Consider the following 17,523-nt stretch of genomic DNA (forward strand, 5'->3'; position numbering starts at 1 on the left):
TAACAATGGGGGGGGGGGAACCTACTGCTTATAAAGCCTTGCCACGCCCTGCAATTAGGCTAAGAACACTGATTGGCTGGTTTAAGCCAATCAGAGTGCTCTGTGTCATTTTACACAGCGTGGGAAAATTCCAAAGAACTTTCCCACTCTTGTAAAATGACACAGAGCACTGTGATTGGATGGCTTGAAATCCATCCAATCACAGTGCTCTGTGTCATTTTACAAGCGTGGGAAAGTTCTTTGGAATGGGGGGGAGGGGTGACTAAGGTCCCCCCCCTTTGTATTTAGGGCCCCCACCCACCGCTCAGGGGTGGGGGCCGGAGGGGACAGTAGGTCCCCCCTTATTTTTAATTTTAGGGCCCCCACCCACCGCTCAGGGGTGGGGGCCGGGGGGGACAGTAGTTCCCCCCTATATTTTTAATTTTAGGGCCCCCACCCGCTCAGGGGTGAAATCTCTATATATAGTGTTTGCATGCAAAGTTTGGAGTAGGAGGGGGGCGGGTATAGAAAGCGAGCTGGGCTGTCAGTCAGACAGCTCAGCTCGCGAACGTGCACATGCGCGGTAAAGCGCTGAATTTCTTCATAGGGCGGCTGTCAATGCCGCTCTATGAAGAACGCGATTGGTGCATCGCGATGACGCTTCTCTGAGAGAAGCGTCCTATTGGGCCCCGCGATTCCGTCATTTTGACGAAAAAGGGGGCGCGGCTTGGCTGGGAGCTCGGCGCTGGAACGGAGGTAAGTTTTTAATATGAAAAGGCCTCGAAAATATTTTTTTTTTGCTGCAAGTACATATAAAAGCAAGAAGGAAGGCTGGGGGACCTGTCTTTCTTGCTTTTATATGTTGGCTATAGAGTCCCTTTAATTGGTCAAGTATCTTATCTAATGCACTTCCTCCAAAGTGTGATGTCACCATAATCTCGGGATTTTACTCCGGATGGAGACGCCATCTTGTTACACGAGGTGTTTGGTCGATGGGAGGGGGTGCTCTAGCACCTGTTTTGAGTAAATACTGAATACAGGTATACATGGTAAATAGACATTTTACCTACATTAATTTCTATCCATAACAGGGTTAACTGTTTTATAATGATTTTTATTTTTTTGCAGCAGGCAGATGATGGGTAGGTAACAGCTCGAAGCGGAGGACATAGCGGTGCTGGTTGGGAGGTAAAGGTAGTCGATCTAAAATTATACATTGAATATATCATGAATCTGTGATATATTCAATATATCTTGGCCAATCTAGATTTCTTTAAAAATGCGAGACATGTTCAGACGTGATTAGTCTTTTTAGTGAGAGTTCACTGCAGAATGCTGCAAAGTCTGGGGGTATATAGTGAATACAAATGTAAAACTCTGTATAGATTTTTTTCATGTATTTAAAAGGATATTCTAGTATGGACGACCGGACTGCTAGGGTGAGGGGGACAACCGCCAATTTCCAGAGGATTTGGGAACCATGGGACTCCAGCATAATGGGCTCCAGTGGCGACTGAGGAGATGGACGTATAGTGAGGACCAGGATATAGTACCGAGTGGTCCAGCACCAGGGGAGACCTCATTGGCTTCGCTCGCCTCCCTCACCCCTCGCCCTTCCACCTTTTTGCTCCTCTCTCTTCTTCTTTTCTCCCTTCTTCCTTGCTAACTCTTTTCTTTTTCTCTTCTTATACATCTTCACTTTTCACATCTTGCTCTTTTCCTTTTCGACGTTTATTATTGTCTCAATTCATGCGTTTGTTTTTATTTTTTTATTTTTTCTCTCACAGGCATAAGTATGCTGATGGAGAATTGAGGATGCCTAAAGTTCACTATAGCATAAATGTGATTAGGGCTCCTACTACAGATATAGTGCCTGAATAAAATTACAAAATCCACGATAGGGGGCGAGAAATGTAGAAATTATAACGAGGCATAGCCAGTGGGCTGATGTCAGTATTTGTATTTCCAAACTTGAGCCCGGGTATTTTGATCTTATACGAAAGCTTCATGGGTATATTGCTCTGGCTATGCCTATCGAGGGCTCAGCGTGGAATTTTAAGAAACCATAAAATCCTCGATAGGGGATACGTTTTTCCAGAATCTGTACAGTGGTTTGCGCTATCGTCTACTGCCAATGATTGTGTGTACGAGGTTGAAGTATTGGCTATTGGCTTCTGCGCAAGCCTTCAGGTTGTATTATTCTTGCCTTACCTGTCGTGTGCAAAAATAAAGAATTTAAAAAAAAAAAGAAGAAAAAAAAAAGGATATTCTAGGAATCAATTACCTCATCTCATTTAAGTGGTTATGGTGTCTGGAGAACCCCAGCACCATCCCATAGTTTAGTATCAAACTGTGCAAACAAACATGACACAGACACTTCCCAGAGGCCTGTAGCTCTGGTTAAACTCCAGATACAATGGTTGTGGATATATTCCCTATTAGTCACCAAATCATACCAACAAAGGGTAGCTGTGAAAGGCTAGAACAGTCTCAGTCACTTATGCACATACCTACTGGAGCTACAATTTTTGATTGCCTTGTTAAAAGTGGACAAAGTTCCCAAGAGGCCAATTAACAAGAATCAGATGCAACTGCACAAAAAAAAAATTCAGATTACAAAGAATGGGCTGAGCATTTGAAAAATATAGTTTTAACCAAAAAATTGAACCAGCATTATTAGAAAGGGAAATTAAAGAAATTGAAAAGAAGGACAGAAAGGAAATTATGACACAAAAACCGTAAAAGTAAATTTAAAAAAAAAAGATTCTAATTTCTCTTTTATCACCCAATATAACACGCAACACGGAAAAATAAAGGACATATTAAATAAACATTGCAACATTTTATGCAAAGTTCCCATATTGGGAAAAGTACACTGAAAAAAAAAAAAAGCACCAATTAATTAAGAAAAACAAGAAATTTTTAAAAACAAACATACTAGCTCCAAGTGATGCATTAAACCTCCAGAGAAACGATACATTATCTAATGTCAAAGATTTCAATCCCTGCAATACCTGTATAGCTTGTAAGAGTCAAAAATATATACAAAGAAAATAATTTAAAAGCATGATCACCAAGGAAAGTTTTAAAAGTAAAATCAAATTAAATTGTAACACCAAATATGTTATCTATATGCTTCAATGCCCATGTTGGAAACAACATATAGGGAGAACCTGTAGTAAACTGAAAGAAAATCTTAGAACATCAAAATAACATCAGAACAAACTCCAATAAACACATAATATGGATACACTCCAATAGTTGCAGAAATAGTTCTTTATGGGCATTGAACACATTAACCCTCATTGGAGAGGGGATAACAGAATTAAAAAAACTTTATATACATTGGCACGCCGGCAGCACCACTCGACACATGCGGCCTGGGGCGCGACGGGCGGGGAGGCGGACGATCTCCCGGACCGGAGCGGTACCATAGCCCTAATCATGCTGAATGCACCAAGTTACACCCCCCCTCCCCCCCCCCAGCAGGGGTTATCCCGGTCCACCCGTGGGAGACTCGCCTGCTACACTGGACACAGAGGGGAAGACCACGGAGCCTGCAGGGAAACCAAATATGGCGGACGCCACGTGGCTTCAAGACACTGTCAACGAGCAAAGCGACCCAACAGCCAGACTAGACAGAATCTTCGAAAAATTCTGGCAAGACCTGGAGAAAAGGAGGCACCACACCACCTCAGCGCAGCCGATAACACACTCACCTCCACAACAGGCAGTGCGCCCACAGCAGACACCCGCGACCTCGGCAGAGACCTCAAGATGGCGGCGACGCAAAAAACCCTCATCTCGCAGACTAAAACCGGCAGCCGGACGAAACATAACACAAACTAAGGCTGGGTTCCCTAGAGCACTCAAGAACAGTAGGCGGCTGGCAGCGAGACAGGATAGGGAGCTGCAGACAGGGCAAACACCAACCCTGCCCACCGCCCTCATTAGGCCCTGAGCCACCGCAGCTATACAGGGACCAGGCTCTCTCCTGGGCCCATCCAGCCAAGCGGGAGCAACCGGCAAACCAACGTGACAACACAGCATCGACCTTGCTGGACTTTATCCCAATCCCAGCCTTAAAGATAAGGAGTAACCAGCTCAAGAGGCTTGGTTGATCCCAGGGTCCTATGGGTCATGGGGACGGATCCTGAACCTCCACACCATAACTGGGACTGGGTTAGTTACATGCTGACACCCCTCCTACGACGCACACAGACTTACCTTGCATCTTACATATGCACCATAGGCATTGCTCTTTCCACTGACAATACCACAGAGACCCAGTTGAGACCCTCTGTGTCTCCCATCTCTCCAGCTAGCCACTCAAACAAGCTAGGGTCCAAGCAGATCCTTGATCAGTACAACAATATAGCACTGTATTTTGACGATATTAACAAATACCCCCTACCTACCAGCAAACATGTCTACATAGCCTGTACTTAGAGTGTCCCACCATCATAAAATGCCTAGCATGCTTTCAAACACTTAAAAACGCTGAATATTAGACCTGTAGAGTCCAACCTGTTTCAAAATTTTTTTAAAAAGTGCAATGTTTTCATGTGCCACAACACTATACCAATGATGTATGATGACTATGAGCTTGTCGTTGTTGTGGCATAACAAGCCTGTATGATACTCTATGCACACAAAAATAAACAATTAAAAAATAAAAATAAAAAAAAGCATTAATACTTCAATGAAAGTGTGAGTGGCCATTTGGGAATACAATATTTGTGGCTCATTATCCACACAGTTATATGCTAGGTATTCATGTTTTTTATTGGTTTAGCAGATAATCCCCTAATTTTTGCATATAAAGTTCAGACATGTAACATCTCTCTATATTATGGCAATATGTTTATGTACTTTTTTATAACGTTTCACTGAATTTAGCACAAATCACATAACTTGTAGATCTACCCTCCTAGCAATGGATTTAACTTACCGGCATAACTGAAGGGCTCTGCAGGTACAGACCTCCAAGTTGTCCAATATATTACTTTGCCAGTATTAAAAGATTTTTTAAATTCATGCAATAAACAAAGCTAACTTTGCTATCACAATTCAATGTGCAGTAAGCTGTGTAGAAGCCGGTCAGGGAAGGCAGGGATCTGCATCACATGTCCACTCCGAGCAAATAGTTGGACAGAAAGAGGCATAAGTAAAGCTTCCTTCTCTGATGTCAGATGCTGAAGGGGCTAGCAAGCCAGCTGCAGCGATCCTCCCACCCCACAAATTTACGAAGTCAAGTCTATTGCAAAGAGTATAAATACGTATGGTGATTGAAATGGCCTTAAAAAAACCTGATCAATTTAAGACAGGAGTAAGCAAGCAAATGAAGAATACAACATAACTGTAAATTTCATTTATCTAAATTGGTAAATAGGCAGCCTTGTATAAACCTGCAAACTCTCTCAGACTGAAATCCAGAAGAATATGTAGAAATTATCTTTACAAATTAATTTAGCATAAGACGAAAATGTGAAAGAATCGTTAATGGTAATTAAAAAAAAAAATAAAATAAAATAAATTAATATTCAAGAATAGTCAAATCCACACCTCTTCTTAAATCATGACAATCTAGCAGCTAAGAAGCCACATACTCCTGGATTCAAAATACATTTCAGGGCTGACATCTGTGTATTGAAAATCAAGGGTACTCTTTGTGTAACCACAGCTGCTGACTCTGCTACTCAGAATGGCCAGACGGCTAAATTAAGCACATAGTTTGCTGAAGTTGGCAGGTAATCATATATATTAAAACAATTTTCTTTAAAAATGTTCCATTCATACAAAGATTTAAAAACATGTTTATACAGAAAAACAGATGATAGAGATATTTTGAACTGTCAAAGATATGAAACAACTGGTCCATTTAGTTTTTTTTTAAAAAGTCAAATATTTTGTCTTTTTATAAATTTATTTAACACATACACAGAGCAACGATTACCACAGCACCAACATGCTATTAATGTATGTGGTGTTCATTGCTTCTAGAGCACAAGTTCAGTGGTTACGACTTCAGCCCTTGGTGCTTCAGCATCCAGGAGCCCAAAGCAATGTAGTACTCATGCACATGCGTAAGAGTACAAAACTGATATTCTATGAAAGATCTCACAAGACGAGTCTCCAGAGATATAGTCTCGGTATGAGCCAGATTCACACAGCCGCTCCGCTGTAACAAGGCATTTACCATAGACAAGGACAGGGGGGTAGGCAACCTTTTAGCAGTACTGTGCCAAAATACGATTGTCCTGTCCCGTAGAGTGCAAGTCCTATTTTTTTTAAATTGAGGTGTGTATGTTGCCATATACTGCTGGTTTTATTTATACTGCAGTTGTTCATGAGTAGTTTGTGGTGTTGTGTATGATACCTATGAATATCGGCTGTGTATAGGGGCTGCCTGTGGAATATGTATCACATTGATGTGTTTGGTGGGGTGTGTATGTGTGGGGGTTGCTTGGGGTATGGCATGTAAGAGGCTGCGTGTGGGGTTGTGTGCGTGCATTTAGATGGTTAGTGGTGTTTTATTTGGGCAGACTGTGTGTGTGTGTTTGTGTGTGAGCTGTTTGTATTATTTGTATGAGGGGATGTGGATGGCTTCCCTGGAATCCAGTGGTGACCGTGCTGGCCAGGTACAGGTCAAGGACAGGAACTGTGATAGCTGCTGCAGGCTGCTCTACTCCAGTGCGGATTCCCATTTACAAGTGCTGGGAGGAAGTGGTCTGAGATCACTTCCTTTACGTGCTGCAATGTATAAAATGAGGATTGTCCTTCACCACCTTTTCACATTAGCAGATATCTGAAGTTCCACTGGGACTCCTGATAGGCCTGTTTGGCTCTAGCAGCCTTGAGTGCCGTGCAAAGATATCTCGAGTGCCGTGCATGGCACACGTGCCATAGGTTGCCTAAACCTGGACTAAGAAATCCTTTATTTGTCCTATGATATATCTTTTTACTGCATTAGAATTTCAGTGATATTCCAACACATGACAATATCATTAAGATTTTATCTTTATGATATGCTCAGATTCTTCAAATACTCCTCAGGCTGCTCTCTCTCTCGTGTATAACTAATCACATTAGCCACTAATACTTGCATAGAAAACTAAAACACACACACACACTTTTCAAAGAAAGTCTAGTAAGCAAAGTATAGAGTCTGCAATTAAGAATATTGTATGGATTGAAGTCAACACTACATCAAATAAAATTACACAAGACAGTAAATTTGATATTGCCCATATAAAAGCCAATTCAGAAACGGGCTCTTAAATAAAAGGAATTTCCCAAAGTAAAGTGCTCCAGATAGAAGTGTTTTAAAAATACACACACACATGTAAATAGCATACTTATGAAAATGTGGTTAGTATGAAGTTTGCCTTAAAAGAACCTTTAACACAAAACCTAGTACTGGCAAGTGTTCCATCAACAGATTAGAACTTCAAACATCATAAAACAAATTGACCCAGAAAAGGAAAAAACTGATCAAACTGCTAGAGATATTTTGAACTGTCAAAGGAACAGAAACTTACATTTAAAGTATTAGTCTGAGCACCAAAACCCCTAGGACCGGTGGGGGTTATCCCGGCTCCAATCAGCCTGTCTCACGACTACCCCAGCCACTGGCTTAACCAAGCAACGAAACCAGCGGTCAACCAAGCCCGCAAGGGCCCAAGCAAGATGGCAGCCCACCTACGCCATATATATTAGCATGATAGGACTAACAGCTCTATAGACCGCTGGCAGTTATTTACATAGACCCATGGTCAGAAATCTGATCGCTACTGCCTGCTAGTCCATTAGAACATAGCCTAATTCAGCTGGATGAATATGTGCTTCAGACATGCCCCATTACTATATAGTCCACACACACTAGTCTGCTTCTATACCTAGCATATTACTCTTACACTAACTGTGCTATCACGAGAATAGCAGTCGTAAGGCATTGACAAATCTACGTTATAGCTATGCAAATGTTATAAGTTTACTTAATGATATCATCACTGGGCTATGATGCCCTAGTTAATCTAAATCTACTGTGGTTTCGCCCTTAAAAATTAGGCATCTCTATCCTAGAAATGTGTTGCACTAATGCTATCGATGTATTGACCCCATGATGTACCTATGTATACATTTCCCCTGCTCTCTCTTATGTACCCCATCTCATATGCCTTAAATAAAAGAAAGAATTAAAAAAAAAACAAAAAAAAACACACATACATTTGTGAAGCATTATTGATATGGACTGACAGGGGTAGGCTGACACCCTCAGCCAGTCACTTATTTCTCATTTGCGAGACTCAGAGGAGAGGAAGCTGGACTGGCACATGAGGGACTCTAAGTATTAAACCGTTCAAAAACAGTAAACCGTTCAAATACACTGAAAAGGTAAAAGGATCTGGTGGAATGTAGGCAATAACATTAAGTGGATTTGGTGCCCGAAGTGATTCTTTAACATATCTAATGTTTGACTTAATTACATGTTTAACAGCTCCCAAAGCAACATGTTAATAAAAAAAATTAATAAAGATACTAATTTATAATAAAAATAAATGATGTATTAAATGGCTTTGCCAGATATTAAACACTCAGCTGTATTTTATCATTCTCTTGTCACCATTCCTGGAGTTCTGTGGGTGCACGGCACTGTAACACCTAATGTCCGAACTCGCCGCCTGCACAGAGTAACTGAACTGCTTGAGGACATCCCCAGGCAGGGCAATCCACCCTGATGACTTCAACAGACTGGCTTTACTGCCAGCACATTGGTATGACAATGAAGTGGCATAATTCACTAAATTACAATATTCGTCCTGCAAGCATGAAAAACACTTGCTTAAGAAATAGCTTTGACGGAGAGCAACCACTTAAAGGAGGGTTCTCCTGTTCATCCTGAAAGTATGTTTCTTGTATGTGTTATGCATTACTATTGTACCATGATTTCTCAGCTCTATACACAGGAATCACTCATTTTTGACACCGCTTTCCGTATACTTTGTATTGTTTTCCCCTCTTACCTCACATTTATTGAACTAAACCCAATGTTGTTAACTTTTCTGTATCAACTGCTGGCTACAGGTTTATGAAACAGCATGTCCAGGTACATCACAATTCCTAGTGTTCACTGTCCTTTAAAATGTACCTATACTCAATGATTAGTACTGTACTGTGCACTTAATAATAATAATGCAACCCTATAGCAGCTGCCTTCCAAATCTTGATCAAGAGAACGAAGGATATACCAATGTTATCATAATGGTCTATTTGTCAAAGGATGGGTATCACTACCGGGGTAGACAACCTTCGGCACTCCAAATGTTTTGGACTACATAGCCCATAATGCTCTTACAGCCATAATGCTAGCAAAGCATCATGGGAGGTGAAGTCCACAACATCTGGAGTGCCAAAGGTTGCCTATCCCTGCTACACCTACTGGTTGTAAAACACACCTCACAGGCTCTTTTTGAAGGAGTAACAGCAACAACCGACAAGTACCACAATGTTTTACAAACAAACATATACAAATATAGTAAGGCATTACTGATACTTTAATTCAGTTGATCTAGATCACAGACATAATATAGCAAAAGATGAAAAGCACCATAAGGTCAGATGGGAGAGATGTACTGAAAGAAAGGACATTTTAAGGCTTTAAAGCCCAAGCTTACAGTGGGTGGTGACAGCACAGACAGACAGACCCTGCAGTGGTACAGTACACCTCTGTACACCTTGAAAAGTTATTGGAGGGGAATTCAAACCACTCAGATGAGTTGGACAGGACAGAGTATTAAAAATTGCTAAATATATCTTTTACATCACAGCATAAACTTTCTGAAACTTACCAAACGGTTTTCATCGAAAACTTCAAAAAGAATTCTATGTTTCTGTGGATCAACCTAAAAAAATAAACACAAAAGGTTGATTTAAATTTTTTACTATGTACACAATTTCAGGGATTACAATGTGAATCCTTTGCTACAAGCCATATCTTAAAAGTTACTAGCCACTGCAAACCATATGCTCACCAAGGCCAAATTTTCACTCAGAAATAGCTAGTGGTAAGTGGAAGTTATGAACCCTGTGTACCGAGATATACACGCCATTTTTATATCAACTTTTAAGGACTCCTAACACAACCTGATGCAAACTATACGTTTGTCTATGCTGGTGAATAGTACTAAGAAGTATACAACCAAATTGGATTAAACACATGAAAGCATGGTTTCTGCAATGAGTTGCCCAAGGATTTTTAGAGTTTGAACTTGTAAAAGTGAGCGAACTAGGGATGCACCAAAATTAAAATTCTGGGCCGAAACCGAAAATTCAGGATGTCCTTTGCTGAAAATTACTTTTTTGCCGAAATACTTTTAAAATAGGTTGTTTTTGTTCTATAAATTTTATTAAATTAGACTTAATTTAATAAATATAATATGAAAAACGGCAAGACAATAAAATAAATACACTTATTGAAAGTAACACACCAACATTGGACAGAAAAGAACTTTAAAAAAAAAATATATATATAAATAAAACTGTTCGTTATACAGGACTGAAGAATAATATATTGTTGATACTAATTTAATATCAATAAATGTATTTACAATTTATTTGAAAATTATTGTACAAAACAACAGTGCAAGAAACAGCAGTACAACCAACCTCAAACTGTAAACACGCGTAGCCCCAAGTCAAGAACAAATGTTTGCAGAGCTACACAATTTTAATGTAAATAAAATAACTACACACTGACAACTTGGACTGCTTTCTATTTAAGTAAAAGTGGCAGGTTTCTTTTCAAGAACAAAAGTTGCTCAGCTTTCTCGCAGGAGAGACAGTGATGCTGCACTGAATAAACCCTTGCTCTCTGTGCTGGTGCTTGGGGCAGATAAATATCTACGTGCAAGCAATGGAAGGCGATATTTGTTCATGCGCCAGTAGTCAAGGGATTGTCGCTTTTGGTGATGGCTAGCTCAACGAGATAAATCTCCAGCTGTTTTGTAGCTGCACTTGTTGTGGCACTGCTGTGGATCAGGGTGCTGCTTTCCTGTAGAATCTCGTCAAACATGTCAGAAAGCGAGGGAGTGTGCTTCTCATCACTTGTACGTCGTGACCGTTTCTCTGGCACACTTTGTTCTGTGCATCAAGTCTCCTTCATCAGATGCTTCCATCACATCCAGCGGTACCTGTATCATTTCCTGTGCACGCTGCTTTTTCTCCACAGCTAAGTAATGTTCTTTAAATAGAGGATCTAATACTATTGCAACGAAGTATAGCGGGTGGGACTCCAATAGAGTGCCTCTAGCTGTTTTGACGCCATGGTCTGTTTGCACCACTTTTCCTAGCAGACGCTTCAGTGCTGCAATCAAGGGAATAACTTCAGCAACAGATGCATTAGTTGAGCTTATTTCCTTGGTTAACTGTTCAATAGGAGCAGGAGGAGAAAAAATATTTTCAATTAACATCCACTGATGTGCACTGAACGTTGCTGGCAGTTCGTAATCTGCCATGTACGCAGCTAAGACTCGCTTTTGTTCAAGTAGTCGTTCCAACATATAGTACGTGCTGTTCCAGCGAGTGGCTACATCTTGCTGCAGTCGTTTGGGTGGCATTCCAAACTGTACTTGCAAAGCTTGTAATCGGGAATAAGCAAGTGGAGAATGCTTAAAGTGACCCACAGTTTTTCTCCCTGATGCGGTTATATCGGATATGCTGCGCTAACTCAGCACTCCCTCATTCACAACCAAATGAGCGTGTGTGCCATGCACGGTATGCTATTAAGGCCACTGTCCTCCATAGCCTTTACCATGTTCCGTGCATTGTCTCGGACAATCAGATGCACTTTAGACTTGTCAATGTGCCAAGTTTCTGTCATGCCTCAACTACCGGTAATTCCTGGTCTCTTCCGGGTTGACGGAGTTTAGCCACACCCCTTCTCTGACACGGTCTCCCCACGCTACATAATGCGACCGCGCCAGATAGAAGACGCTGGATTATTGAACAGCGTTACCGCGATATCAACCCGGCTAAAAGTTTCTCTGCGACCTCTACTTGTGTACCGAACCGGACTGGAATTCTACTTACCCTCCTTCTCCTCTCCTCGACCACGGCTAGTATCTGGACTTTTCTCATCCTGTCTCAGAAACAACCCTCCCCGGAGGAGAACTGATTTTTCACCCTTTGGAAGCTAAGTCAATTGTTATATCTGTGATAAGAGCTTACCTTCTTTCATGCCCGCTGAGCATTCCTGCCATAGTCTGCTCTCTAGCTTGCCAAGCATTTCTGCTACAGCCTGGTCTCAAGTCCGTTAAGCATTCAGGCTACAGTTGCTCCCAGGCCTGCTATCTCTAACTCCAAAACAAATCACTCCTGTTACAACTTAATTTCTAACTTCCTCCATTTCCTTAAAACTTGCAAACACCAATGTGCTAGATTGCATGTATATCGGAAGCTGCTTACTCCAATTAAAGCAACAGCGAAGTAATTAAAGATACAGTACCTGTATTTTCCAATATTGAATACACAGTTCCTATTTTATGTTCTAAGTATCCTAATCAACAATCTAAGTCCTAAGAAATCTGCAGTTGCGCTCCATATCAATCTATGTAAACGTGACAGTTTCAAGCATGGTAACTAAAGTCTCAGATATCACTGCTGCAGTATGTGTCCCAACAAACTCTTCTGCCTGAGGCAAAATTGTTTGCAATTTAAAATCCGCGTCTATCCACTGCGCTGTTAAGCTGAGAATGCTAGTTGGACTTACGTCCGACCTCCAAATGTCAGTAGTAAAACTTAGAGCTGGGATGTCTGTGGTCATGAGCTCATGAATGGGTTTTGAAACACGGTCAAACATTTCAGGTAGACAGCTTTCTGCAAAATAACGTCTGCTTGGCAGTATGTTACGAGGCTCAATGTGTTGTATGAGCTTACGAAATCCAATGTCTTCCACAACAGAGAATGGCTGGTCATCTAAGGCAATAAATTCCATTATTTTCTCTGTAATGCCTTGTGCTTTGGCACTATCGTTTGCCAATGTATTAGTCTTTTCAAAGACTGTGGCGACAGAAGGTGTTTGTGTGCTAGTAGTTGGGGTACTTCTAAGCATTTTTGCTTTTCTGTACTCTTCTTGCTGAATTGGATGTCGTTTTTTTTAGGTGGTGTATCAACCCTGTTGTGGAAAAGTGCTTCTGCACTGTACCCCCTCTTGAAATTTCAGCTAAACAAGACTGCAAATTTGATGTCTTTATCAGAAACTTTGAAATTTTTCCAAGCCGCTGACATTGTAAAGTCACTGAAAAGGGACTATGCCTCAGCTATTGATTTTAAAAAAAGAAAAAAAAAAGGAAAGTGACTAACTCAAAAATGAACTTTTCATTATTACTTATAAAAAGATACATATTACATACACAGTGCCACCCAAAACTGTTAGTTTCAATGTAAACTGAATTGATGGAGTAAAATGCCTTTAAAATATGACAAGTGCATTAGGCTGATCTGGTCCATAATTAACATCAGTCTTCAGTGTGCACTGCACACTGGCAACTGATGTAATTCGCTTCACCCCTGCAAACAGAGCCTGCAAGGGTGAATATCCTGTAGCCCCTCCCTCTTTAAGTCCCTTCCGACTCCCTACATCCTCTGCTAATTGTTTTCCCAATCAACCCTCCCACTCCCCTGCTCTCAAACGGTAAGAAGGTCAAATCAGAGGTTTCTCTATTAGAAGCCTCTGATTGGACCTCACGTGGCAGGCCCTGACGTCAAATTTAAAGCCACCATAAGCACTTATTACTTTAGGGAGTTCCTTAGGAATTAAAGCAACTTTGTATATTAGGCAACTTTTGGCCACCTAATGCTGGACGTCCTCTAGCTGTGCATGAAGACATCAACCATCAGCTTAAACCCTATTGGAAACCATTGATTCAATGCTTTCCCATGGGTTTACTTTGCCCTAATGATCGTGCGAGTGAGGGAGTACCATAGTGCTAGGAATACAAATGTGTGAATTTCAAGTGTATGATGAAAATAGCCACACTGGAAAAATTCTGAGTTAGCTTATGCTTTCCATTCAGCTATTTTAGCCTTACATTCATTTAAATTCACGTTGAATTCTCCCTTTAGTGAATAACCCTGTATATTTATTTCAACAGGATTTGCAACTAGTAAATAAGAGAATTTTTTTTTTTTGTAAATAGCAAACTGAGAAGTGAATGACAAGAATTACATTAAAATAGCCAAGCTTACTTTAGATTAATGAATTTTGGATATATATTTATTATCCCTTTATCTAATGATTTATTTGTGCTATTTAAAATTCCAATTTACTTTAGATTGCAGTAAATGATGATGATTTTCTATTAAATTTATTTAATCCCCGTTAATCTGTGTACAACTAAAACATGACAGATACCATATGTCACTGATGGTATATACACATTAGTACCCAGCTGATGGGGGATTGAAGGGTAATACGGATTAATAATAAACCACCAGGAAGTGGCAATTTGCATAGGTGCCAACAGTTCCGAATTTGCTCAGACAGTATCTGCAATTTGAAGAACTGCCCAGCAAAAATAGGTCCCAACTCCCAAGGATCTGTCCCTCATTTTGAAATCTGTCAGCAGATTTAGAAATGCATGAGTGGACTGGGTACTAGGACAAAGCACTTCATCAGCAGTCTGGGCAAATTGGCAGGTACGAGCAGAATATAATTAATAAGTTAATTTACTTACCGCTCGCAGTGTGAATAGGTTTGCCACAGGCTGTCCCATTGCTTACACGTCACTTCCGGGTCCAAAAAATCACAGCGGTGATGCGCGGTCCTGTCACAGACACAGACAGAGCGCAGGACCTGACATTTGCAGCGGTTCCAGGAGGCGGCTTGGGAGCAACCAGGTCAGGGAACTGATGGGGTTTACTTTTAGGCGTGCGGTGGTTTAAATTGCAACACCCGGCGGAGCTGCAGACTGTACTGAGTCTCTCCCTCGCACCCAGCGACAAACAGGGCAAGCCACCAGGCCCCCTCCCAATGTCGGGTCCTCGGTCATGGACAGAGGACCTGACAAGTCGCTATGCCCGATTTTCGACAGATTTTAGCCTTTTTCAGACAAAATGGGATGCACCCATTTTTCGGCCGAAAATTTTGGTGCATCCCTAGACCGAACACAATTCAAGTCTTAGTATGTAAGTAGAATAAAAGCTTAAAAATGCTGGGAGTAGTAAGACTTGAGATTACCGTATATACTCGAGTATAAGCAGAGTTTTTCAGCACATTTTTTGTGCTGAAAAACCCCAACTCGGCTTATACTCGAGTCAGTGTCTGTATTATGGCAATTTACATTGCCATAATACAGACTGGGGGCTGTGTGCGGTTACTTACCTCTCCTGCAGCTCCTGTCAGCTCTCTCCTCCTCCACGGCGGTCCGTTCAGCACCTCTTTCAGCTCCCAGTGTAAGTCTTGCGAGAGCCGCGGGTTCATAGTGCGGCTCTCGCGAGACTTACAGTGTGAGCTGACAGAAGAGCTGCACGGACCGGCGCGGAGGAGAAGGGAGCTAACAGGAGCTGCAGGAGAGGTAAGTGCTCTCTTTCTCCCCCCCCCCCCCACTGAAGTGACAATGCCACTGGACCACCAGGGAAGGAGAGCCCCCCCCCTCCCTGCCATGTATCAAGCGAAAAAAATAAATAATAATCATAAAATAATAATAAAAATAAATAAATAATAATAAAAATAAAAAAAAAATAAAATAATAATAATAAAAAATATATAAAAAATGCCCACCCCCTACCAAGGCTCTGCATCACACACACACACACACTGCACTCATTATATACACACACTGTAAATAAATATTCAATTAATATATTTTTTTAGGATCTAATTTTATTTAGAAATTTACCAGTAGCTGCTGCATTTCCCACCCTAGTCTTATACTCGAGTCAATAAGTTTTCCCAGTTTTTTGGGGTAAAATTAGCCTCGGCTCATATTCGGGTCGGCTTATACTCGAGTATATACGGTACATAGAAAACGTATTTACTGTACTGTACACGGACAGCCATTAGAGGTGCTTTCCTATGAAAGCACTGGACATGATAACATTAGGAATAGTAATCCCCCTTTTTCCTGTGTATATCTGAAATCCAGACCAAAATCTCTTTGGGTTCTTCACCATAGCCCTCCACTCTAGGTGCCTGTTTGACCACAGGCAAGCATACATTTGAGTCTCTAGACGCAGTTTAAGCAGTAAATATTGCAGCTTGCATGTGTATCACCCATGGTAAAATTATTGTTGGACCCACCATTATTGAGGTAGTTTGGAAAAGCTTAATACAGTTAATTGAAATTAACACAATTGTAAACTATTAAATGAGCTTATTTTCTTTTGATAATATTTAATGTAGTATTCTTTTGCCATATACTTTACAGATTTAGTGAAAATTAATATGGCTATTGCTTTATATCATGGGTCCTCAAACTCCGGTCCCCCAGATGTTGCTTAACTACAACTCCCATGATTCTTTGAATTACATAGATAGCCAGAGAATCATAGGAGTTGTAGTTCAGCAACATCTGGGGGGCCCATAGTTTAAGGACCCATGCTTTATATGGAAAGCATACTTTTTACTGAAGAAGCCTGCCCTCTAGCTGTTGTCTTGACGTATAATTTCCCCTATCAACATGAAATATTATGCGCCTGGAGCAGAAGTGGAAGGATCTTGTAAATAGTTGTATGATCTATTAGTATAAAATACTTATTAAAAGGTATTTCCATTTTATAAAAAAAAAAAAGAAAGAAAGAAATTAAAAGAAAAATAGGGTTTTTGCTAGTGGCTTATTAGCTCCTCCACTGTGAGTATTCCACAGACAGCAGTTGTCTTGTCTTACTTTTTGGAACACTTGGAGCAGCCTTATAAGCACTCCTAAGATAGAAGAGGGGGCAGTCAATGTACTCAAATATGTATGCAGGGGGTCAGTCATCTTTTAAACAAAAAAACTGTTGCAACTTTGGAAGGAAGCATTAGCAAATGCTTTTGCAATCATATGCAAAATCTAAAGTAACAATGGAGGAGTGGATTTCGAACTCTATAGCAAGGGGGGAAATGCCAGAACATATTACAGAGGATGGGGAGTGCGGTGATAATCTTGTTTATAATACTCTTGTTATAAACGAATACATATGCAAGATCATAGATATTTGTAATAATCAAGCACACTGCATATTCCTGTGGAAGTCTACAATACACTTATGCACAGTACTGAGGATATTACACCCTTTTCTAACATACCCAATGCAATCATCAATTAATTTACATTTGTTGTTATACCCTCCTATTCCATTTACATGTCCAATACCTCTCTTCTAAGTATTCCCTTCTCCTCGTGATGCAAAATTGATTTAAGTACCAATGAACCTTTCCTCCACAATGTGCCTACATTTCTATACATACTAAAGGGATATTATAAGCACCAAGACCACTTTAAATCAATGAAGTGGAGTCTGTGTGCAGTACTCCTGTTTTGCTGCCGCATTCTAAAACATTGC

General features: G+C 40.7%; 1 protein-coding gene across 1 annotated transcript in view; it reads right to left on the bottom strand.

Annotated features, from left to right (window-relative positions):
- NEDD4 (NEDD4 E3 ubiquitin protein ligase) overlaps positions 1–17,523 on the bottom strand; it is a 122,401-nt gene that overhangs the window by 86,332 nt on the left and 18,546 nt on the right. The window contains exon 5 of the mRNA XM_063449083.1: positions 9,831–9,884. Within this exon, the coding sequence (XP_063305153.1) occupies positions 9,831–9,884 (54 nt within the window). The remainder of the gene's footprint in view (positions 1–9,830; positions 9,885–17,523) is intronic.

This window comes from Pelobates fuscus, chromosome 3 (genome assembly GCF_036172605.1).
Source record: "Pelobates fuscus isolate aPelFus1 chromosome 3, aPelFus1.pri, whole genome shotgun sequence".
NCBI classification, from domain to species: Eukaryota; Metazoa; Chordata; class Amphibia; order Anura; family Pelobatidae; genus Pelobates; species Pelobates fuscus.